The following is a 25,964-nucleotide window of genomic DNA, read 5'->3' on the forward strand; positions in this document are numbered from 1 at the left end:
TTTTGAAAAGAAATAATTAGGAAACAACATTTCTTTTTGTTTAATAAACTGTCAGTAAAAAAAAAAAAAAGAAATAACTAGGAAACAACATTTCTTTTTGTTTAATAAACTGTCAGTAAAAAAAAAAAAAACAGGATACTAAATAAAATTAATGAATTTATACAGACCCAATAACAACCATGCCTACAATAACAGGCCAAGTTCCATTTTCCACTGTATGATGTGTTTTGGTGACATTATACTAAAATAAACACAAAATTCGGATCTGTTAACTATTAGACGACATCCCAATTTTAAGCCAAAAATATAGAACCCTACCTAAAAACCCTATATTATAAAGAATATTTCACTGATCTGAACGTTTAAGATCAGTGCACATTCTCAAGAAGTTCAAAACAACTAACGCGAGGATTAAATATTGATATGCCTTCAATAATAGTCCTATAGGTTGGTTGAAGTGAAATTTCCCATCAATAGTTATGCAAAAATAGTTAACAAAGATTGCCTAGAGTGGTTTTAATCTGTAAGGCAAAACTAAACAAACAGTTAATCTATGGCAATGCTTTGCTTTGGTGATTATAGTGTTAGGCGAAATAAATTGGTATCGTCTGTCTTCCAAAGGGTGAGGTATCACAAGGATTTCCAATACTTTTCCAGCATAAAAGCACGTGTCTGCTTTGGTCATTTAGAGGGGACAATTTTTAAACACTTTTATAAAAATATATGTGAAACTTATCATTTAAAAACTTCTGGTGCTAGCATACTGAACAATCTATTAAATACCCTAAATTTGTTTTTCTGAACCACTTAAACCTAGTGAATGCATAATGACATTAATAAGATTTAATTTGTTATTCAAACCTTGCTGGGGTCTTCATGTCTGACCTTGCTGACAATTAAAACCTTAATTGATTGGACGATTTTGATTACGGCAAACGTACTAATGAGATAAATGTTATCATTGGTTAGTGTAACTTATGAAGAACTAGTTACAGTTGTACACATATGTATATAAATGTTTCAATATTTAAACTGTAAGTTAGTGTTTCCCAATGTATGGGTCGCCTGAAAACTATTCCGGGACACTTGCCAAGATACAAAAAAGCCCTAAAAAACTAATGGACAAATTTGAACAAAAGACCCATATTATGAAAATTGTAATGTAATACTTGGCATATAGCTTTACTACCTCATAGTTTGCAATTTGTTCTATAAAAAAATACCTCAGCAAATAAGCTTCAAGAAGTGTAGATTGTGGGGGATTACATATAATAGGTAATACAATAAGACAGACTATTGGCAGTATCCTAAAAACTTGGGGGTACATGCTCCCTCAACTATTTTTTTGGCTGTTATAACTAAGTTAACGCAAACAATTTTTATGCTCTAAAGTCAGGCAATTTTAACAACATAAATGATTTTCTCACTTGGTTAGAACGTCCTGTCTAGTAAATGTACGTAAATTCACACAGATCACAAGCGAATGCTTAGGTTTTGCACACGAATTTAAGTTTAATAACCAAATTTTTAGGAGGAAAGAGAATCAACGAAAGAAAAAAAAGTCAAAATATTTGTTATTCAACACATAAAAACTGATATTTGCTAAGCGTCTTTCAAGCCAATGCTTTCAGTGAATGCATTGCACAAACATTTAAATTAACCTTATTTTCAAAAAGCTGTGAAGGTCTTATATTGTTTATTCCCTTTTAGTATTTACATATGAATTCTAAAATGCCTGAGTGCCATGAGTTACAGGTCACATGCAAATGCCATATAATGTTTAGTAAGGTAAGCTCTAATAAAATGCTTGAAAGGAGCTATATAAAAATTTATTTCACTATTTTTATGTAGGCAACAAAGGGCCTATAAAAACAGTAAGCACAGACTTTGCTACAAGTTTCTAATGTTAAACTTTAACATTTAAAGTTATGCACGACTGCTATACTATCCATATTTAAAATGTCTCCATCCAAAAAAATAAAATAATTAAAATACATTTGTTCTCAATTGTAAGAAAACCTAATTGTGAATTGCAAGCTTCAATTGTCTGAAACGCATTGGCAATTGTAAGGAAAACTTGCATTGTCACAATTTTTTTCTTTGTTGCAAAAACTTCAGTAGTAGACAAGAGATATCACCACATCGACATGTTAGGTATCTCAGTTGTGAGAAATGCTACTTTGGTTGAGAATTACAATTTTTAATTGCAACAAAAATTTTAAACAAGCCTTTTTCAAATAAGCAAAGTTAAAGAATGTATGTTTATTTTAGCGAACTTAGATTACCATCTTCCCTATTTGTAATAGAAAAATATTAGGCCTTGGGTAATGATTGAATTGTTTCAACAGAAAAAAAAAAACGGGAAGCAGTGTGGCATTAAAAATTGGCATATTCGTTAACAAATAATTTAAAACAAGGGTGGAACAACAAATACAATTGCAACCTAAAGAAACAAGCATAAAAACCATGCTGTAACAACAAAATAGATGCAGCTGACAAACTTAATGCGTCTATGATCAAATTATCTCTTTGGAAATGTAGGTTGGAAGTGGGTAATTATGCTAACTTTCCAATGTTATACGATCTTCTTTTTTAAGATAAAATTAGTGGGAATTTTATTTCCATAAAAAGCAATTTGTTAACCTCAGATACTCAATAGACATCTTGAGAGCTATTTTAATTAGGGTAGCTTGGTGGGGAAAATATAGATTTGAAACCCTTTTCTTATTGACTTGAACAGTATTGATGATGAAGATCCCTTCAAAGAAGGCCTTAATGATTTAAGAGCAAGCAAACATCTACACATTGAATTTAAAGATAAATCTTTGAATAGTTTTGGTGCTCACAACAACATTAGTACCAATATCTAGCAAAGCAAGCGTTGTGTCTCTCATTCTTTTTGCAACCACTTTAATTTACAAGGAAGTATTTTAGGCTCTTTACATAAAAGCCAAACAGAGAAATCGTTTGTACGTTCAACATAATATGAATTTAGCTTTATCATAAACCAGGCCACAGTTCATTGTTTTTATTAAATTCATATTAAGTTTTTCATTGTAGTATTTGGTAAAAGTTATTTTTCCTATGGTTATTAAATGTACCATTAACTTGTGAATTTTTTATTTTAATATAACTAAAATATGGTGTTTAAAATCTGCTAAAAAAATTAAGTTTAAGCTTAGCTTTCCAGAATTAATAGTTGGTTTGGCCTGACTGGTATAAGTCATAGGAAATGAGGTAACAAATTTATTCAAGGTATAATATTACAACCTTATTTTGCTTGACATCTCTCTTATTATTACAAAGTTCTCCGTAGTATGAAAAATTAGTTTTCATATGAAGTCAACATATCTATTTTAAGATTATCAATAAACCATCTACTTTAAACAACTTAAATAAGTCACTAACAAAAACAGCATAGCAATTAAATTTCAAGAGTTCAGTATAGCTGAAACCACTTTTATGTTGTTTAAAACTAACCTTTTTCAGATTGTAACCGACTGTGTCTTCACAAACAAAAGCTCAGATACAATTAATACAAAACATCCAAACAACATATTATATGCATAAACCTACAAACATAAAACCTTATTTTGTTAGTGCAAAAAAAAACAAGTTTGAGCATAAAAATGTTAAGCAAATGTAGCGCAACTCATAAACATACTGATTAATAAACAAACACATGAATAGTACATTAGTATGAACAAAATGGCATGCAAACTAGAAACTGAACAACATTCATGCAAAGCAAAAAAAAACATAGCATATAAATGAGGTAAGCAATAAAAACTTGTACACTAACTTCTCTTCACACATGTATTATAACACAAAGTTATATTTTTGAGGGAGTTGTTTTGAGGTAGCACATATGCAAGCTGATATAAAGCATAGAACCAATAAAAAAATAACGTTTATTTAAAAGTGTTCCTGAGAAAAAGTTGCTATATTATCATATAAAAAGCATTGAAGAACACAATGTATTTACTAGCACTTGAATTCACAGTTACACATAGAGTACACAAGAGAAAAAGTTCAACAAAGTGGGCAACAACAGAAAGGGTTGAATAACTAACATGTTTTAGATGAATGCTAAAACTTTAGATTTGTTTTTTTAAGCGAATAGTTTGCATAAAAGTAAATTTTTGTTGAAGCAAAAAGGTTGCATTTTACACTCCTCTTAAGTAACACATAGAAAAAAAACATTGGATAATTCTGTAGGATAAGGTAAAAGTAAAGCAAATATTATTCACAATAACTAAAGTAAAAAAGATAACAAAATATGTGCATAACCAAGTTGAAAAAGAATATACAATAATAGGTTATAATGAACAAGAAGTACAATTTTTATTATTTAGAAGTTCATCACTTGCGAAATTGATATACTTGTTTAACAGCTAAAAACAAGACTTGTTTATAACACCTTAAATATGTTAACAATTTTAGCTTATAAATGTCATACAAGAATTGCATTTATATCACTCAAACAATAGTTTCAAATTCAGTTAACTGTTTTTCATAGTCTTTAATCTGTCATACTAAACTAAAAGAATACAAAATTAGCAATTTCACAGCATGTAATCAACATGAAACACAATAAATAAAATATTGTAATTGTTTTGTTGCAAACTATAGTTCCTTGAAAGCAATGTGTTAAATTTGAACTGCAGTTAGAAAGTTGTTAGCTAAAAGCTAAAACCAGGATTAGTTTGTTTTCACATATAAAGATGTCTTATATTGAATTTATGTTACAGGAGCATTGACTTCCTGCACATGAAGACAAAGAAGAACCGTGGCAACAAGTGTTAAGTGAGGTTGTTTGAAATCCTGAGTCATATTCAGTATTACAAGAATAAGAACCAACAACAGCAGTAAACTTTTCTTTTATTGAAGTTTCACTATTAAGACTATTTGCATCATTACAGTATGAATTAGTACTATAGGATTTCTTAGACAATACCTGTATTAGTTTCGAAGTTTTGATTAACATCTTACACAATTGACTATCAGCAGTTTTAGGAGAAGTTTTGGTGACTGTTTGGTAAAAAAGGTTGAATTTCTGCATAAGATGGAAACAATTTTTATAAGAAGTCAGTTCTTCAGGAATACTTTGTGATAACTTGCTTTTGTTTTCGAAAGCAACAAAATAGAATGTTTGGGTTTTTGTAAAATAAATATTCAATCCCAAATTATTGTTTAGAAGTGCAACAACACCCATTACAAAAGGATCTTTTAAACCTTTGGAAGTGGATTTGTTAGCATAAAAGTTGTTGACACCATCTGGACTTCCAATTAATATAATGTTTTCAAAATTTGCAAGATATCCGCTGGTCCATTTTACAGGATCATACATGCCAGTAAGTTCCCACAGATTGCAGTGTACATTTAACTGTGGATTTTTCTTTAAAATATCTGCTAACAGTACAGTTGCTTTAAAATATGGTGAATCGCTATCAGAAGTGTTGCTCACTAACACCAGGCAGCGTTGTTTACCTAAAAGAATGCACAAAGTATAAATGGTACACATGCTAAAAAGTATATTAAGGTGAATTGTTACTTAGCTTGAACTAAGTTACTAAACAATTTTGAACAGATTGTGTCAAATAAGTTATTTGTTTCATGACATTTTTCCATTAATTAAAATAATTTGAATACAAAAAAGTGTTTTTCGATTGAAAAACAAAGTATAATACTCGAAAAAAAATAGTTCTCCCTCCTAAAAGCTACAATAGTGTTTCTCAAAGGATGGATACAACTCATTACAGGAGAGATTTTTAACTAAAAGGATATTTGTTTCATTAAGAAGGAAACGCAAAGGGTAGAAATGATTTAGTTATATTTTTTTAATATTTATTTTTATTGTATTATTTGTTTAGCAGTAATTTATCAATTTTGCAGTTTTAATTTTATCAATTTTGCAGTTTTACAAACCTCTAATAAAGTCTTAACACTCTTAAAGTCCCCAAACTTCCAAACACAGACACCCACTAAAGGCGGAAAAACAAAGGTTTTACGAGCTATTGAAATATTTATCAAAATGTAAACTCATTATATTATATATTATACTTGCTTTCTAATTTGCTAATCTCAATAAGTGTCTAACATATGAACAGTTTTTTGGTTAAGCCCTCTGAAACCAATCAATTACAAGGAGCATTTGATATTGATCCAGATAAACACAGTCTGATAATTTTAATCGCTAATGAAAAGAATATCTACTTAGAGTGGTATAAGACTTTATGCAGGTTTGAAATACAACAAAAATGCAAATATCATAATCATAACTGGGCTATTCCGTGTCAATTCACACAGTCAAGAAATTCAACCTCTCCGATTTCCTTAAATTTTATAAACCTTTTCACTATCCTATATAATGAATACCTCCGAAATTTGAGCGTAATTTGTTGACAAACGTGAGAGTTATGAAACTTTTAGTTTGGGGGGATCTGACGAGGCCGCGCAATTTTTCTATTTTTCACCATGTTTGACCTATTACTGCTAAACTAAATAAGGTAACAACCCAATTGAAAATGTTGTTTATAGGATTCTCTCTGAACTGCGAAAATTTCAGCACAAAGTCTACCATGCAAAATTAATTCATGGTTCTCAATGTTTTCTTATAGAAATTCTGTGTCAAATTTGGACAAAGGCGCAAAAAATTACAAATGAAAAAAATTAAAATGTATTTGTAATTGTGTTTTTAACAATTGTTACCTCACAAAAACTAGTGTTATACTTGATAACTGTAATTTACAACTTGATAACTGGAATATTTTTCTATTTTTTTGTCATATTACTGTATGATTTAAAAAAATCATGCATTTCGCGCCAGGCACACTGCCGCATTTGTTGTGCTATGTAAAACCTTATTTTCTGTAATGGCAATGAATTTACACTAGCAAAACTCACTTTTATATCATTTAAACTTGTGAAATAATAACTTGTTTGTGACATAGATGCTGACATAATTACATTGCCAAAACGGGAGGGGCAAGAGTTTTGAAAAATTAAGCCAATGGGAGTGCGGCACAAAAAGTTTGAGTACCCCTAAATAGAGGTTGTCAATTTTTTAGTTTAAACACAATATAGTGTTTAATGTTATTAACAGTTAGATGAAGACATCAGAGTTATACCTTTCGTAAAAAGGGTTCAAGCAATAGGCTCATAGTGATAGAACGAACTTAACTGAGCATTTGAAAAGCCTGGATGACTTTATTCAATCATTGTGTGACACCTTTCTCACTTTGAAGACAAATCACTTCATTAGTTAATCACAATCAAGCTACTTGAAACAAATTAAATATAATTTAGCTTATAATGAAGTCGTAATATTACTTGATATTGCTGAGAACTACTCATTTATTTGTCCAAGATTATTGAGTTCAATAGTAATCACTCAAGCAACCCTTCACCTTTTTGTAATATCCTACAAAAAATATGGAGCTTTAACGTCAAAAAGCTTGCTTGCAATATCAGATTTTTTGTGGGGTTTTTAGACGCAACCTAACAATTCCAGGGGTTCCCCACTGAAATTTGACAAAAAAGTGTTTTTTTGAACATCCCTAATGTCAAAATCAAGTTATTGTTTCACAAGTTTGAATTATATAACCATTTCAAAAAAATAAGGTTTTACATAGCACAACAAATGCAGCAGGGTGTATGGCAAGAAATACATGACTTTTTTGTAAATTATACAGTAATCTGGCCAAAAAATAGAAAATACTCCATTTATTAAGTTGTACATTACAGTTATCAAGTATAACACTTGTTTTTGTGAGGTAACAATTGTTAAAAACACAATTACAAATACATTTTAATTTTTTCTATTTTTTGTGTTTTTGTCACAGAATTTCTATAAGAAAACATTGAGAACCATGAATTAATTTTGCATGGTAGACTTGTCATATCTTAGTAAACATGTGGACACAATTTTAGTGCAAATTTTCACTGGGGTCATAGGTAACCGGGACATTTAAAGGGCCCCACTTTTTTCATTTCAACACATGTTTCACAATAAATATCTCCCAACCCCTTAAATATTTTGTACTGAAATGTTTACAGTTGAGAGAGAATCCTATAAACAAGATTTAAATCCATTTTTAGCCAAATCCAATCAAAAATGGGGGCTTAGCGAGGTTTCAAAATTAGGGAAAATTTTAGCTGAGTGCTGGGAAAGGCTAAGTTTGGATGTCTATGACCTTTCAGAGAGACATTGTAAACTACGTTGTTTTTTTAATATTTGGTAAAAGTACTATCACCTGTAAAAAATTGGGTTGTTACCTTATTTAGTTTAGCAGTAATAGGGCATCAAACATGGTCCAAAACAGAAAAATTGCGTCCCCTCGGCAGACCCCCCCCAAACTAAATCCTTCATAACTCTGGGGTTTCTCAACAAATCACACTCAAATTTTGCAGGTGTTCATTATATAGGATAGTGAAAAGGTGTGTAAAATTTAAGGAAAATCAGAGAGGTTGAATTTCTTCTCTGTGCGAATTGACACGGAATTGCCCAACTTTAACAACTGAAGAAATAGTCATTTTAATGAGCATCTGAAATAAATAATACACTTCTTAGGATAAATACACTTCTCAGGAGAGCCGCTGTGGAAAATTTTTCATGGTGAAAATGACATAATAAAAGCTCACTAAATAAAAAAGATTTAGAGCAGTGATTCTCAAACTTATAGGCAAAATCGTCCCCTTATAGCAAATTTATACATCTTCCTTGCCGCTTCCTTAATTTAAACATCATAAAACCAATAATCTTCAAAATAAGTGCTATTTTCTAGCAAACTTGTGCATAAAGTTGGCAAAAAAATATATTTTGGGGGGCATGGCCTGTTTCAGACCGGGTTGTCACATGGGCTACTTCATTCACCCATTTGTCAGACTCTTGCACAAAGAAAAGGCGCCTCAAGCCACGCAGGCCACAAAATCTTATTTTACCAAAACGAAATTGAGTCTCAAGCTAGCACAATATTCCATATAAGGAGACTCATTTTATGTCTGGGAGAAATTAATTAGGATTATTGCAACACCTATGCCCTCTTGCGCATATTGCTCCGTCTCTCCCTTGCACCGAAATCATCCATCAGATGGACAAACCAAGCCGAAAATAATTACACAGTATATTCAAGAGTTATTAATATAAACAGAAGTAGTAAACACAAAAAACATAATTTTTTTGCATTTGGCAACAAGTTTAATAGAATTTAAAGTTTGACAAGATGCTCTGTTTAATAGCAAGTAAGCAGAGATTAGGTCGTCTGTCTTATCGTGCACCTCATCGTGCACAGCTATTAACAGGCTAAAAAAAGTAAAAAAAAAAGAAAAAAAGAAAAGGTCTTCGCATATTGCTCCCTCTCTCCCTTGCACCGAAATCATCCGTCAGATGGACAAACCAAGCCGCAAATAATTACACAGTATATTCAAGAGTTATTAATATAAACAGAAGTAGTAAACACAAAAAAAATAATTTTTTTGCATTTGGCAACAAGTTTAATAGAATTTAAAGTTTGACAAGATGCTCTGTTTAATAGCAAGTAAGCAGAGATTAGGTTGTCTGTCTTATCGTGCACCTCATCGTGCACAGCTATTAACAGGCTAAAAAAAGTAAAAAAAAAAGAAAAAAAGAAAAGGTCTTCTGCGAGGCCAATTTAGGCACTTTTTCGTTTAATAATTTGGGCACTTTGCGCACTGGTGTTCGGCTCTTGCGCAAAATTGTGGGCAACTGCAAAAGTGGTAAAACACTGCCATACCCTATATCGATTTAGATGTTGTGTAGGCGTTGGAACTTATTCTGTAAGGTTTATTACTTGTTCCAACCGGTAAAGGTCTTAGTTCAATGTAATTATTAATCATTAAAATGGATGGCTAGAAAACAGTTGCGAACCTTGATAATGAAGCTTGACGTTAGTATACTAAAAGAAAAGGAAGGTCAAAAAATAGAAGATAAAACTTGGCCTCGTGCAGCCCAGAAACAACAAATTTGGGCACCAGTGCACATGGTAACAAACCAGAGAGAACACGGCACTTAAGTACACAATAGTTTAAAATATCACACTGCAATTATAATACTTAGAAAAGCTTCCTACAAATAAAATAAACATATTTACCTGATTTGGCAAAGATGGTTTTCACACAAAACACAGCCACAATAATCATCAGTGCCAGAGAGATACCAACAATTGCAGCTAAGAGAACCAACTTAAAAACACCAACTTTTTTTTCTAAACAACCAAAATTTAAGACATTAAAAACAATACAAACCAACTACAAACATGTGTATTTTTGTTGCACCATGGATAAATTGCCACCATTTTGCAGTTGCAGCATTAGAAATGTAAAAATTAAATAAAAGTAACATTTTTAAAGAAACAGCATGGGATTGGGTATGGCATACTTTTTACCTTTTTTCGCAGTTTTTCACCCTTTTCCTGTGGTATTTAAACTAGCATACGTTTTTATTAAAATAAACTTTAGCCCATCAAGAATATAAATGTTATGTGTTTGTCGAATAATTTTTCATGTTATATTATACAGCACTTGTATTGGCCTAGTGCAGAAAACAATATAGTTTTGAACAAATTACAGTTTTGGGGAGAGGCAAAAATAAAGCTGGACATTTTAACTTTCTAGAAAAGTAAAGTAAGAAAGGCAAGGGAATGTACTGAGGTGGCAATAGTTTGATGTATTTTGAAAGAACTTGTGTAAATTTAAACCATTTTTTAAGGGTAAAGGAATGAAGCTAGCATTTCTTGTTTACCTTAATGAAAGTTCACAGTATAATCACTTAGTCAATATCAACTTTATTTATTTTAGTTATTTTAACTGCTGCATTCACACACTTACCATCAGCATCTGTGACAGATGAAAATAATATTGTATCCTTTTTATCAACATCAACAACGTCAAAATCATAATGAGTATCTAAAAACATATATAAATATAAATATTAATTAAATTTTACTAAGAGAAGACAAAAAAGAATTTAATAAAAAATGTAGAAAGTATGCATAAAATTTCCATTTGCTATGGCTTAATTAGTATACGGTAAAAATACCTGGCTTTGCCCAGGCTAAGTATGCAAAATCTTTAACATATACATTTACTATGCAAGACAGGAGTGTGCAACCTTGTATTTTAGTTAAACAAATTGTGTATCTGGATTAGATCATGGGCCAGACACATTTCTCATTGAACACATTCATCTTAGTAATTGCTGCTAACCGAAAGTTCATTTGTCAGGTGTTCATGTCCTGTTAAACTTTATTGAAACCTTAGCAGTCAAATCTAAATCTGCTGTTTTAATTGTGAAATGGTTGCTCCTAATTTGCATATATATATGGAAGGTAAGTTTAGAGAAGTGCATATGCTGTTAAAGACATAATAGTGCTTGCTTAAAATGTGGTCATTCAGTGATTGGTGGCATTTTCAGGCAGTCATATATTATATTGCTTTACCCTTCATTTATTCATTGCCAGTTGACAATCAAATATTATTTGCCAAGTGGCTAACATGAACAATATCCTTAATTGAAAAACTAATTCAATCAAAAAACAGTTCCATAAAATAATTGTCAAGTAATAGTAATGACATACTGGTATTAGTCACATTGTATTTTTTTGTGGCATATTACTTGACTGCTTAACACATTGCATTTAAAGTAAAACTAAAACACAATATTGTTTTATTTTTTTGTTCAAGTATTTAATAATTATAAAAAAGTATAACACCTCATTGCTGCAAATGCCACTCACTATACAGGCTAAAAATAGTTGCTAAAGTTGCAAAACCCTGCCATGTTTGTTTATTTGACTCTGATATTTATTTAAATATACACTTAGTGGGAAACACACGGAAAAAATTATAAAGCAACAATTACTGTCTTATTCCTGACTGTCCTTTATTCTAAAACGATGATGTTATTCTATTGTAATCCTTTGCTGTTTTATCATTAAAGGTTATATTATGGGTATTTCCCCCCTTCCCCCAAATGGGTAATAAAATAAAAAATTAAAACATAATATTCTATAATACCAAGTTATTGTACTTGAACATCCCTAGTTATTACAAACGCTTTAAACACAAAATAGAAATGTATTTTTTTTACTACTGTAATTTTACAATCAAAAAGAGATAAAAACATACATTAAGATAGCCAGATAGATATTTTTTTTTTGGAACCACAACAACCAGTACGCCGTACGCACTACAAACTTTACAAGCTAAAGACCAGAAGGTACACCGAGTCAGCCCTGTATGTGATTCAATTTAAGGTATTTTCACAAATGTTTAATAGAAAAACATTTTATACACAAGTAATAACAAACGAACAAGCATCAACAACAATGCAATTTTATTGCCGCAAATGACGGGGTTGCAGGGATACATCACAACTAAAAATTTAAATAATACGCTTACCCATAACTGCTATGTCACACAAAGTCATAACATGTATATTACGATCATGTGGTTTTAAATTAGAACTTTTGTAATCAACTATTATGTCAGAGTAAATCATAGACTTTTCAATCTTGCATTCTTGACTGTTGACAACTTGTGACCATCTCTGTTGGGATTGTCAGCCAATTGACAAGCTGTTAAAAAACGCCTGACATAGACACCAGCTGTGTCAGACAAATATGGTTGGGTTGTCCTGATTTTGTGTTGGTCAACATTGGAAATGTTAAGTTATCAGTTGTAAGTTTTTAATGATCACATCTCAGTTATTTGTTGACATTTGTGATATGGGACAAGAATAGGAAATATAAAAGCATGTTGTCTTGTCATAAGACTCTTGTGTATAACAATCAATATGTTTGGCAATAAGTATGCAAAATAACTTATTGCATACAATCTAAATTATCAATTGGAACTGAGTGGCATGTGACAAGTTTTAAAGAGATCAAGCAAGGGAAAATAACTCTTGACTCACAGCAGTTTATGTCCATGTTTTAATTAGATAAGACATATGTCACAACAACACCAAAAGTTCATAAACATTGAAACAAAACACATCAACAATAACAGAATTTTATCTCCTTAAATTGTGTCTTGTGTATAACAATCGATTGGCTTGGCAATAAGTATGAAAAATAAATTTATTGCATATACTATAAATTATTATCAACTTGAACTAAGTGGCGTGTGACAAGTTTTTCAACCTTGTATTTTGGTTAAACAAATATATGTATCTGGGTCAGATCATGTGCCAAACACATTTATTTTTGACAGTTTTACTTTGATTTGGCAAGTACTCCTATATTAAGTATATTTTTTAAACGAGCAAACACAATAGTCGCAATTCCTGTTAAATAGAAAGGTATGGCATTGGCATGAGCATATCGAGGATGTACCAGGCCGTGCTTCTCCACCAAAGGTACAAACCATATATTTGGCTGTTTTAATTTAAAAAAATTCCACTCTTCTCGCTAACTTTAGTCATTTTTTCTATGATTATATCTTTGTTTTAAGTAAATCTATTCAGCCCATAAGCACTATGCATACTATGGCAAGTTGCACTGTCACATAACTGCATTCCATAATTTGTGGCCGCCAAAGATTCGCACCAATAATGTGTTTTGCCGAAATTTGACACAAAAAATTTGCAATATATAATTATAAATATATAAGCTATTGCTGCCAGGCATAATGTCAAGTTTGTAGAGCTCTTCTTGCAAATGTAATTTTTTATTCCGACATTTCAACGTCCTATACAGGTCGTCTTCATCAGGGTAAATAACAGTGTTATTGTTTTAATAGTGTTTTAACAGTGTCAGTGTTATTTACCCTGATGAAGACGACCTGTATAGGACGTTGAAACGTCGGAATAAAAAATTACATTTGCCATAAGAGCTCTACAAACTTGATATAATTATAAATACTGTAGAAATGCCTTATTTTTTATTGTACAGGGGCGTACTTTAGGATGAGCATTTCAAGCCCAATGATCTTTGGCGCAAAGGTACTGAAATGCGGTCAGGCACTAAGTGACTCTAACCTCAGCAAACAATTTCTATTAAATTGGATTATCATTACTTCCGAGCATTATATATTAAAAATTTCTCCTAACTTAACAAAGAATTTTTTTTCATCCTTTTCAATATGGTTTTGAGCTACATGTTTGGACACAAGATCGCCCAAAATATATGTAACAGTGTTCCCCAAGGTTGTACTTTAGCATGTCCTTTAAGTATGTGTTAATGTCACAAAAAAAGTTGCGCCTTTGATGCAACTTTTTCTTAGCTAAATTACTCACTATTAGCCTCCTTTATCTCCTTAACATGGCAAGATTGATACATTTATTGAGCACAGCATATACCTTTAGGGACGCGACTAAAAAACGAAAAATGTTTGCCCAAAATGCTTGTCACCAGTAACATTGTATTTTTTGTGGCATATTACTTGACTGCTTAACACATTGCATTTTAACCAAGTAAAATTAAAACACAACAATGTTTTAAAAGCATTTAATAATTATAAACAGTGTAACACCTTATTGTTGTGAATGCACCTCACTATACAGGCTAAAAATAGTTTCTAAAGTTGCAAAACCCTGTTATGTTTGTGCACCAAACCTGTAAAAAATTTGAGCCTTGGTTAGTCTTGTTTTGTATCAATGAATAAATTATCTAGAGGAGCCATATAGTTTTGAAATATATCAGGTAGTTTGTTATTTTTAAATTAATATACTGTTTTAAATGTCTATTTGTAAATATCATTGAGTTTTAGAATTGTATGGTTTTCATAAAGGGGTAGTAACCTTGCTTAAGGAAGGGAGTTACTAATAATTTTAATAGCCCTCTTTCGCATCACTTTTAGGTCTAAGAGCTGATGTGTATTCCCTGCCCCAGCTTAAAATACAGTACCATAAATGTGTATTAACAAGTCTGAAAAAAGCAGATGTAATGCTTGTATATCAGGACATAATTTCATTTTCAACAATAAACCAATTGCTTTTGAAACTTTTTTCTCAGTTATTTTGATATGAGATAGCTATATTAAATTATTATTAAATCAACCTAAATATTTAGTTTTGCTTATTTGTTTAGGGTGATTTTGTCGTATCACAATGCTTACATTATTTTCTTGGGAAAGTTTACCCTTAAATATCATAAAAAAAAAATTTCGGATAATTTATTACCTCCAAACCAGATCTATATTTTCTAGGTTAGTTTAGCTTATATCTTGTAAGGTATCTATATTCAATGTGAGAATCTTTGTATAATCCTGCTTTCCCAAGTAACATTTAATCACCCTTGCTAAATTCATATTAATATTTAGTCATAGTTTTATGTTTAATAAAGATGTGTTGTAGCTTTAAATAGTTTTCCAAAAATTGACTGATATTGGTCTACAGTCATATACTGCTACTTAACAAGTAATCTTAGGTATTAGTGTGATAAGTAATTATTTAGGCATTCTTGGCATTTAGAGTTTAGAATGCAATTATTAAATAGATTTGTAAGTATTGTTGTCAAAATATTTGATGCAAATTTTATTTGGATATCATATGTTTAAGTAAATTAATTTGTATGTAGTTTATGATATACTTGTTAATTCAAGTTCTGTGGTTTGTGAAAAGAAAAATGTTTTGGTAGTGTGTTTGCCTAAGATAAATATTTATGAAATTTCTTTTGAGTGCTTAGTATATCTTTAGACATTTTTTGTCAATAGTTGCAAAATGTTTCTTAAGAATTTCTGCAAATTTTCTTTTTGATCTTTTATTTCATCATTTTTCCTTGATTGTTAATTTATTGAAAGTTGGCGTGTTGTAACTATTTAATAGTTTCTTTATTATTAAAAAGGTAGGTAGATTATCTGACAGGAATAATAGCTTTCATATAGCGTTGGACTAGAAATGATCTGAAGGTGAGCTATTACAGTGTTCAAATCGTGTTATCTTGTCTATGTATAAATTTGTTTCAGAACTTTAAATGTTGTTTATATATCCTTGAATTGTTGTTTTCTGGAATTGGTGAATTTTGTTTACCAGAATGCCTGTTTACGATTCACATATTTTTACAACGATGGTTATTATAATATAAATAATATTGGAGGTCTGGTCTGATTGTTAATTAATATGTGTTTTTCACATAGGCAGTTACTTCTACTGCAAAAAATGGCGAAGTAATATGAAAAAAGGTATATAAAATGGTTTCTGTCTTGAGAGATTTTCGTTTCGGACAGTAGTATTATACTTGCCTTTTTTAAATAAGTTTATTAGCTCCTCTTGTCAATGTTTATTTTTTTTAAAGGTTACTGATGTATTGCATTAAACATAATGTATTAAATTTTAGTTTCAATATTAACAGTATTTTCGGTATGGCATTTACATTATCTATATTTTATTTGAAAATCTATCAAAACTGTTGGGGAGTATTAGCCATTGTTTTTTAAGTATTAGTAAAATAGAGCAACATGGTTATATAATACAAATAATATGACCTCTTCAAACAGTTACCAATGTTCAGCCAGCCAATTTCTAGTCCTTTCTGAACAAGGTCTTCTGGAGACATGCCCAACTTTTACAGTTATAGCTTCATTGTGTGTTCAAGTAGCTTCAACTTCAGGCAAACATTTCAAATAAAACATTACTTTGCACCAAGAATATGTGAGATCTTCATTTAAGTATATGTTGTCTGATTTAAAGCTCTTTTTTGACTGATGAATTTCTGTATTTTTTGGACAACACAAATCGAGCAATTATTGGTCTTGCATTCTTTTCTATTTTTCCGTATAGGGTGCACTCATTCAACCATATAATTTTGTCTTTTGCAACTTTCTCCATTGTCTTCTTTGTTTGCTGTTACTGGAATCCCATTGTGTACTCTGTGACCGTAAAAAAATTTGTTCAGTTTACATTTTGTTCCATGTAGTTTTACTTAAGGTTGTTTGTTGTCTTCTTTTAAAGTTTCTATTTCTTCTTTTTCAACTGTTGAACTTTCTTCTTTCTTTTGTGTCTTTGTTGATTTCTTGCATTGTTGTTTTAGTAAATAGAAATCTTTCCACTGTTATTTTCAATAATGTCACTTTTTATAAATTGTTTTAAGCATATTCAGGTTTTACAGCTATTTTTTAAACAAATTATTTATTTTTGAAAGATGAACTATAATTTAGTATTCTAATATAATCTAAGCGCCTTTTATTCGCAATAAGTATGCCATTTTGCCAAGGGTTGATGTTACTAAATCCTTGAACAAACCAAATGTCCCAAATTGTGAATATTGACATGTATATAAGGTTAATCAAGAAACAAGTTTGCTTCAAAAATTTCATGTTGGTGTAATTTCATTTTCACTAAAAGCGTATGCTCTTATATGATATTAAATAGGCCAAGAACAAACAACCAGTTTATACAGCAACTAGAGAACACTTCAATTGTTAACTTTACTATCAACTGCCAATAAGTCTACACATGGGTTTGTGTCATACTTTGGTCAATTGATTGTGGTAGTGGCTTGAACATCTTCCGTTTACATTCTTAGCCTTTTGTATTTGGCGTTACACATCAGTTGAAGTAAACAAGTTAACATTCTAAAATAATAAAATATAAAAGAACACTTACATTTTGAATTTTTGTTTCGGCAAAGTACTGTTTTATTCAGGATTTCATTCTGTTCACATTCTAAAAAAAAAGAAGGTTAAATAAAAATACATAACAATAAAGGGGAGGTTGCACAGTGCAAGTCATGCAAAGTGGGCCTATTTCAATATTATTAAACACTATTTTGACATATTAAAATATTTTAGACAGAATTCATTAATAAAATAAATCAAATACAATAAAAATTAGAAGGGTAATGTGATGCTGACTAATGCCCTAAATATGGCCTAATTAAATGGGTCCCGTAAACGAAACAGTATCTTAGCACAGGGTTGGGCTTAAGCACTCGCCCGCGAGTACAAATTGCTCCTGGCGAGTGCTGATTGACACCCACTCGCCCGACTGGCGAGTGGCTTCGGCGAGAAATTAATTAGTGTAGGACAATTTGTGTTAAGCACAACTACTAAGCGAAATATAACTTAGCGCCAGTTATTTCCCTAAACACTAAGACGCAAATATTCAACACTACACAAATAATAAGGTTAATCGAAGTCACGTTCGAAGCACGTAATAAAGACTCTTTGTCCCGTTTTAAAAAAAGTCATTTACCGGCAAACAATCAAAGACGTCATTGCTGCAGTGGCAAATAGTTATAAGGTTTATCGTTTAACATAAACATTGTTAATTTTTATATGTTTAACCCAGTCGTTGACACCTTTAGAAAAGTTCATTGGAATTGCGATGTACCCAGGATAAGAATTCTACTTTTTTGTATTTAATTAATTGTGTATATAAGGAAAAAACGAGCAATTGCTGCAGTTTTTGGTAGTCCAGTGAATATAGTGCTAGGCGAAATGTGGCATTTCGTTTGTGGCTGAAACAACCTGCGGTAAAACGTCCTTCAAGCACAGAAAAACAAAATATGAAAAAAAAAATAGAGCGCGAGCATTTTTAGAAAAATGGAGAATAACCAGGCCATGGCTACTGAATTGTCAGTGTTATTTTTTTCACTATAGATTGTAAAAAATATTCGCTGAAAACATTGTTTTAAGCGTAAACTGCTTTATGGGTCATTAATTTGTCCATCCATGCATGGAAATAAATAACCAGACTTTTATAAAAAAATAATGTTTACATGTAAAAACCACAAGGCAGATTAACGATAACCCAAGAAATGACCGCGCTAGGACGAAAATTTGCAGACGGCGTGCCAACATTTTTGGCGAGTGTTAAATCGTCCGGGTGAGTGCTGATTGATTGCCGCTTGCCCAACTGGCGAGCGCAAATTTTTGCTTAGGAACAACCCTGTAGCATATTTCAAGATAAATAAATTTGCTTATTTCACTATAGTAATGAAATCATTTGGTACAGGAGTGGACAACCTTTCTTTTTCAACGGGACAACCCTACCTTTTTTAACTAAAGTTTTTCTCATTGTGACTAAAGTATCTTCTTAACTAAAGAAATATGGGATAATAAGAGCTGTTTTGTATTAAAAACAATTCAAATATTGTAACCAAATCTCTCAACAAAAATGTGAGTGTTGTACTGTATATATATTAAAAAGTTAGTTGAACACCATAAGTTACATTACTTGGAACACGAAGCTTCTTGTGAACAGATTGACTGTCTAAGCTTGATTGGTAGAGTGGTAAAGAGTGTAAAGTGACATACACAGAATCACCAGGTCTTATTAAGTTTGAGTTTCTTCCAATGCATTCAAATTTAAAATAAATCTAGAAAAAAAATAAGGCTCATTATATATCAAGCTCGTTTTATCAAGCTGTTTACATAAATTGTTTAGCATTAAGTTAAACCTTTGTGGCCCAACAAGAAACTGGCAATTTAATAAAAAAAAAGTCAGGATTCTTTTTGAATAACAAAATCTGGCTGAATCAAAATGGTGAAAACAAGGAATTCTGGTTGAACATCAATGATAGAGATTAAACTAAGTACAGAACTTAGTAAAACAAAAAATAAAAGCATCTTTTAGTAGCAAATTATATTTATCACTTAACATCCAAACTGATTTTCAGTTCACTAAGTTCTGTACTTCGATTAATCTTTATCATAACAAAGTTAAGAAGTTTTGACTCAAACATTGCATAGCCTTATGTAAAAGCAACAAAACAAAAAATTCAAGACAATGTGGTGAAGTTTATCTATAGGACAATGCTTCTCTAACTTAGATTGTAATTCATTTCCTACAGTCAAAATTTTAGCTTAAACAGATCTTCGACTTCCTTTTCATCAATTTTTGGCCTGCCCTTGGTTTACTAATAAAATTATTTTTATTTTAGGAAATGGACCGGTGGTGAGCGCCCTTAAGTTAAGGTTGGTTGTTGTTTTCAGACGCACTAAAGGTCTTAAATTAGTGAACTTTTTTTTCATTTCAAGTACCTTAGCATGATTTAATTTCTCAGCACACCAACAAAACATATAAAATGACAATAAAGACAGAGTTGAATTTGAAGCAGCCAAAGGCGAAAGCAGCGCAAAAGACCAGGGGATAGTAAAGGTCCTTAAATTATAAATATTTAGAAAGGTTCAAAGTTTTCCTTAATTCTTGCTTACTGTCAAAATGCTTGCAGATTTTTGTGACAGTTCCTGAAATTTTTATAAGGGAATTTTAGTCAGTAACTTAGTATCTAGGCCAATAAAAAATGTGGTTACACTGCAGTACATTAATGAAACACATGAATAACAGCTAGGGATGTTCAAAGTAGAATATCGCATCTTTAGATTTAAATCTAAATTGGATTCATATCCAATTTTGCATTCTAATTCATGTAATTGGAACAGATGTAATTTCTTTGTTTTTGATGGATGGTTGCACCTTTTTGTACATATGCGGGTGGCAAGTTTGGATAAAGGCATGCAGAAGTGGCGGCACATTTATAGTGCTAACTTTAAAAGTAGTCATAAACCTAATATCCTGTAATATCCTGGGACTTTAAAAATCCTTAATTACAGTTAGGGATGTTCAAAGTAGAATCCCAAGGTATTCTAGAATAATAGGTTTCGAATCTAGAATAACGAATCCAGAATAGCGAATCCTAGTATATTTTTATTAAATTATTTATCCTCGATTTTGTTTGGGGAAGGGATTAATCTTAATCTACCCTACAGGGCCCACAATCACAGCAATAAATCGCCCAAACAATTTGCTAACACATGTACATTATAAAAAAAATCTCCCATATGTTTAGCATTCTTAACAACTGTAATCTGACGCCGTTCTGTAAACTGTAATATGTCAACTGTCCAGGTTGTGTCCAAAACTTATATTTTTGCCAATAGTGAGAAAATGCAACACTGCACACAGAAGATACGAATTCTTGACAATTACGTTGTGCATAACTGCATAACCTCACTGAATATTGGCCTAAAGTTGACCTTAAGTAACCCCATAGCGCATTTTGTGGACGGCCAGCACATTTTGCAACGCTATGTTACTTTTGCAACTTAACGCATTTAGGGAATTTGCGAACTCCACACTAGACATTACACGTTAGCCCGCTCGCCCAATAACGCTTGATTGACACTTAATTATTGGACGAACGTTATCGCGAGACGCGGTAATTGGTCGCCCGAAAAAACGCTGACACTGTACTACGAGGTTACATTTAAAGCAAGCACTATAAATTGGTCGCCGCGGCGACAGGCCAACTTACCGCACACGTTTGTACAAATTAGGCGCAACAATCGCGGTAAAACATTAAATTATATCGGTTCCAATTACCCGAAATAAACGGCAGAATTGGATTCGATATTCTACTTTGAGCATCCCTAATTACAGTATATTAAAACTAAAAAAATTGAAAGATTCTGATGAATATTTCTATAATCTGATAAAGCATCAATCAGGTTTTTGTATTAAAACACGTACAAACTAACAAAGAAAACTATTGTTAGATCAATATAGAAATAGATCAATTTTTTAATAGACTGAGTTACCCTTTTTCTTTTGATTTTTGAAGATATTATATGATTGTTGACATCAACTTGGTACTTGTATGTTCCAATCATATTAGCTTTCCCAACAGACAAATAATAACCTTGTATCAGCTTCTTGAAGGCTGGAACTAAAAACAATCTCAATAAAAACTATTAAATTATTTAAGATTAATGGTATTTTTAACAAAAAAAAAAAAAGCTACACACATTTAATTGTGCGAAGAGAAAATATGGTTTTATTTTGTTTAAACTAACAAAACTTTCAATATAAAAGGATATTATGTGATACAATAGGCAATTAGAACAGATTTGTAAATTGCAATAATTTAATTGAACAGAAATTTTGTAGAGTTTATGCAACATGTTTGCCCCCTTAAATCCACCTCTGTTTGTTCCATGTTTTTTACCAAATCACTGTGTTGTACCCCAAAAAACAGACTACTTCACATACTCTGGAGTGGCAAAAATCCTCAACATGGTAAACCACCCTATGTTATAAAACAACTGAAATCTTTTAGTTAATACAGCTATTATATGTGTGGATAAAACAATCAAACATCGACAAGCAACTTTGCTATTTCACACTAGGTACAATGCACAACACCTGTTGAAAATTTTAAACAAAGTATAATAGTGACATTATAAACAAGATTTGTCACTGCAGCAAAAGTAAAATAAAGATAAATTTTGAACTGACGTTTGCTTTTGATTCTTCTACTGCTAAACTTTTAGTTTATATTTTTTTTTCTTATAAATTTTTTCTTTACCAAATACGACACAGTAACCCTCCTTGTAGGTCCAGCAGGGTTAAGAACCAATGTTTAAAAAATATCAAGGTGTGTAATAAAAATTAACAAAAAATTACCTTTACTGGACCATGTCAAGTTTAGGGCAATAAATGTGCAATTATTTTGATTGTAAGTATAAAACTTTGGATCATGTAACACTGGTGAAGGTGCAGTAGTTGCATTGTTAGATGACCATGGTGGACTGCTTATACCTAAAAACATATGGAAAAACGTTTTAGATTAAAAAAAACAGTAAATTTTTTTATAAAAATAAAATTATAATGCAAAGAAAAATAAATAAATAAAAAAAGATTTAAGAACACAAGCTATCCACTTAAAATGAAAAATATGCAAGATATTTTTTAGTTTTATGCTATCAATTAAGTATTTCCAGGTCTAGTCAAGGTTTCTTTGTATATCACAAAAAAATTTAAAACATTTTTATGTAATGTAGTTTCTACTAATTTTTATTTTTTCAGCTTTGGCAGGGTTTGTTTTTGTGTCAAGTGTTTAATCTAAAAGTATAAACATTTACGCACATTTTTATTTTTTACAAATTTACTTTTTAGGGTTGTTTATAGGGATGTTCAAAGTAGAATATTGAATCCTTGGATTCAAATCCAGATGAGATTCGAACCCAATTCTGCCGTTTATTTCGGGTAATTGGAACCGATATAATTTAAGGTTATACTGTCGACCGTCTCGCCTAATTGTACAAACGCGTGTGGTAAGTTGGCATGTCGCCGCGGCGACCAATTTATAGTGATTGCTTTAAATGTAACCAGTTAGTGTAGTATCAGCGTTTTTTCAGGCGACCAATTACTGCGTCTTGGGATAACGTTCGTCTAATAATTAGGTGTCAATCAAGCATTATTGGGCGAGCGACTAACGTGCAATTTCAGGTGGGGAGTTCCCAATTTCCCTAAATGCATTAAGTTGCAAACGTAACATTACGTTGTAAAAGGTGCTGGATGTAACCAAATGCGCTATAGGGTTACTTAAGGTCAACTTTAGGCCAATATTCAGCGAGGTTATACAGTAATGCACAGCGTAATTGTCAAGTATTCGTTATGTCAATAGTAACTTATTCTTTGCAGTACATTAGTTGACTGTATAACAGATCATTTTAGTCAAAAAAAAACTTCAAATGACAGTTGTTAAGAATGTTAAACATATGGGAGATTTTTTTTATTATAATGTACACATGTTAGCAAAACATCCCTTTCCCAAACAAAATCGAGGTTAAATAATTTAATAAAATTATACTAGGATTCAATATTCTGGATTCGTTATTCTAGATTCGAAACCTATTATTCTAGAATACCTTGGTATTCTACTTTGAACATCCCTAGTTGTTTATATCTAACCTAAAAACCTAATTGTTTCCTGCACGTTGAAATCTTAAATTACAATTACACATGCAAACTTCTTAACATTTAGGCTGAACATCAGTAAAGTATTTAAAGTTCCTAAATTTTGCATGGCGCTTGCATAAAAAGTGTATACTTTTTTTCATTTAAAGCACGTTTACAATACAGCTGCGCTGAGCTGAGCTGAGCTAAGCAAAGCGTAATTTGCATTTAATTTCTATTGTTTGACTGTTTCACGCTTTGCTCAACTCAAGCCCCCATGCAGCTAGAAAAAAGGTACGTTTTGGGGCCATTTTCACGCTTTGCTCGACTGCCTTCAAAGCGTAAAAGTGATTTTGTTAAGACTGTTTGTGACAACCAAATTGACTACACCATGATTTTACGTAATTTTGCTGGAATAATTATTTTGTAATTTACTTGGTAAGTTTGAAATTGAAAATCTAGTTCGTTAAATTATGTAGTCAATTTGTTGTGCTGGCGCCTTTATCTAATTGCATTAAAGGTCACCATTATTTCCTATGCCAGTTATTTTAATGTACCAGGTTACAATCCAACTGAAGGTGACAATAAACAGCTAATTAATCATGTGAGTTTTGTAACAATAGGCTTAATGCAGCCATAGTACAAACGCAACTTAACGCCAAGTTCAGGTCAGCGCAGCTGTAGTGTAAATGAGCCTTGAACTTGCACATTTATTAACCAAAAATATTGAAATTCGTGTTCAAGGAGGAATAGGATTACCTTCAATAGGCAACCTAATAATAGGTATAAAATGGTCTTTTGGTGTTTACAAACAAAATTATTAAAGTTTCAGCAGCAAATACCAGCTGACCTCATCACGGTGAAATTTTTTTTTACATCTATTAACATTTGGGTTGCACTTGACTGAAATGTCCACATTTCATTATTACTTTAATTGTCATTAATAAACTTTTTAAAATTAAAAAAAAGTTTATTTATCCATATATATTAGAAACAGATGCTCTACCATTACAGTAAAAAAATAATTTTGGAAACTATGTTGACTTTGCAAGCAATATATACATAAAAAAGTGACCGAAGACAAACTTTTGTAAATATATAAATTAACATTTTATGTAGTTAAGAATGGATAATATTAATAAGTACTACACACCATATACGTTGCAAAATGTCGAACTTGCTAAGGGATAACAGTCCTCATTGCAGTTTACATATCTTCTACCACCAACTGATGCAAATGAGAATGTTAATAGAAATAACAAAACATTAGAGACCATACTATCTAAAAAATATATTATAAATTTTGCATTAACAAAAATTCGGTTGCAAATACTAAGCTAGAGTAAAAAGTTTTTAACTAAATGTTACTCAATCATATACACTTTAGTCATGAAAAATGTTAGCGGAAAAGTTTTAATGGGAAAGGCATTTAAACAGACAGATGTATATGGCTGATCTAGAATCCTACCACTTTTTTTACAGTAAAGAAATGAGTTGTCAAAATCGATATTGCACAGAAGAATTAAATATGGGAAAATAATTATAATAATATTAGTTGACCTACCAAAAACGCAAATGAATGGACTCGCAACCCAACCCAAATAATGTTATAAAGTATAAACCCCCAGACGAAAATGTGGTAAGATTCCACAGCAGCGTCAGTGATTCTATTCTTATAAAAGTATCCATTAGCGAGCTAATCAAAAATAGGCTTATGAATTTTTGCTTATCAAACATATTATTGATAGTTAACTTTCCAATGTCACATTTTGTGAAGGACATAGGGTACTTTTTAAATACAAAGCCATCCAGGCTCCAGCCATCCTAATTCTTAAGCGCGCCATTTATTATTTAGGATCTCGTTTGAGACAATGAATGATTTCCACAAGGAAATCACTTAGATATGCTAAGTAAAACAACGATTAGTACTAAAGTAATTTAGCTTTTTGTATTAAACAATTTACTTCCTAAAAAATATAAAATATTTTATGACTTTTCCGCATTTTGGGGAATGCCCCCTTAAGGTTCAATCAGTTTCGTTTTAACAAACACAGCCTTTACGTTTGACCAATGATACTATAATATATCATTGGTTTGACCAACGCCTATGTTGGTTTGACAGTCAATTTTTAAAAATTAATACCCCAAGCTACTATTTTAATTATGTCAAATAGGTGCTCTTGATTGACAGATACCATCTACTGCTTTATAGCTTAATCTACAAATACATTTAATAATGCTAGTTGTAAGCTTAAAATTAAAATAAAATAGTTGTTCTACAACAGTGGTTCTTTCCTGGGGTCGCCAAGCCATTCTTAGTTAG

The 25,964-nt window shown here is 31.3% G+C and overlaps 1 protein-coding gene across 2 annotated transcripts; it reads right to left on the reverse strand.

Annotated features, from left to right (window-relative positions):
• Positions 1–139: 139 nt before the first annotated feature.
• On the reverse strand, positions 140–24,919 carry LOC146132975 (uncharacterized). 2 transcript variants are annotated; one of them, XM_083397250.1, is made up of 9 exons: positions 24,795–24,919; positions 22,367–22,501; positions 21,502–21,629; positions 19,139–19,280; positions 17,567–17,626; positions 10,849–10,926; positions 10,113–10,226; positions 3,481–5,490; positions 140–241 (listed from the first exon to the last, which is right to left on the reverse strand). In XM_083397250.1, exons 1-8 carry the CDS (start codon positions 24,916–24,918, stop codon positions 4,730–4,732), a joined length of 1,542 nt encoding a protein of 513 aa, XP_083253376.1. In that variant the 5' UTR covers position 24,919; the 3' UTR covers positions 140–241; positions 3,481–4,729. The 2 variants fall into 2 exon arrangements, with proteins under 2 accessions (XP_083253376.1, XP_083253375.1); XM_083397249.1 differs by lacking the exon at positions 140–241 and adding an exon at positions 2,365–2,798.
• Positions 24,920–25,964: the final 1,045 nt, after the last annotated feature.

The sequence above is a fragment of the Ascidiella aspersa genome, chromosome 9, assembly GCF_963924565.1.
Source record: "Ascidiella aspersa chromosome 9, kaAscAspe10.2, whole genome shotgun sequence".
Classification (NCBI taxonomy): domain Eukaryota; kingdom Metazoa; phylum Chordata; class Ascidiacea; order Phlebobranchia; family Ascidiidae; genus Ascidiella; species Ascidiella aspersa.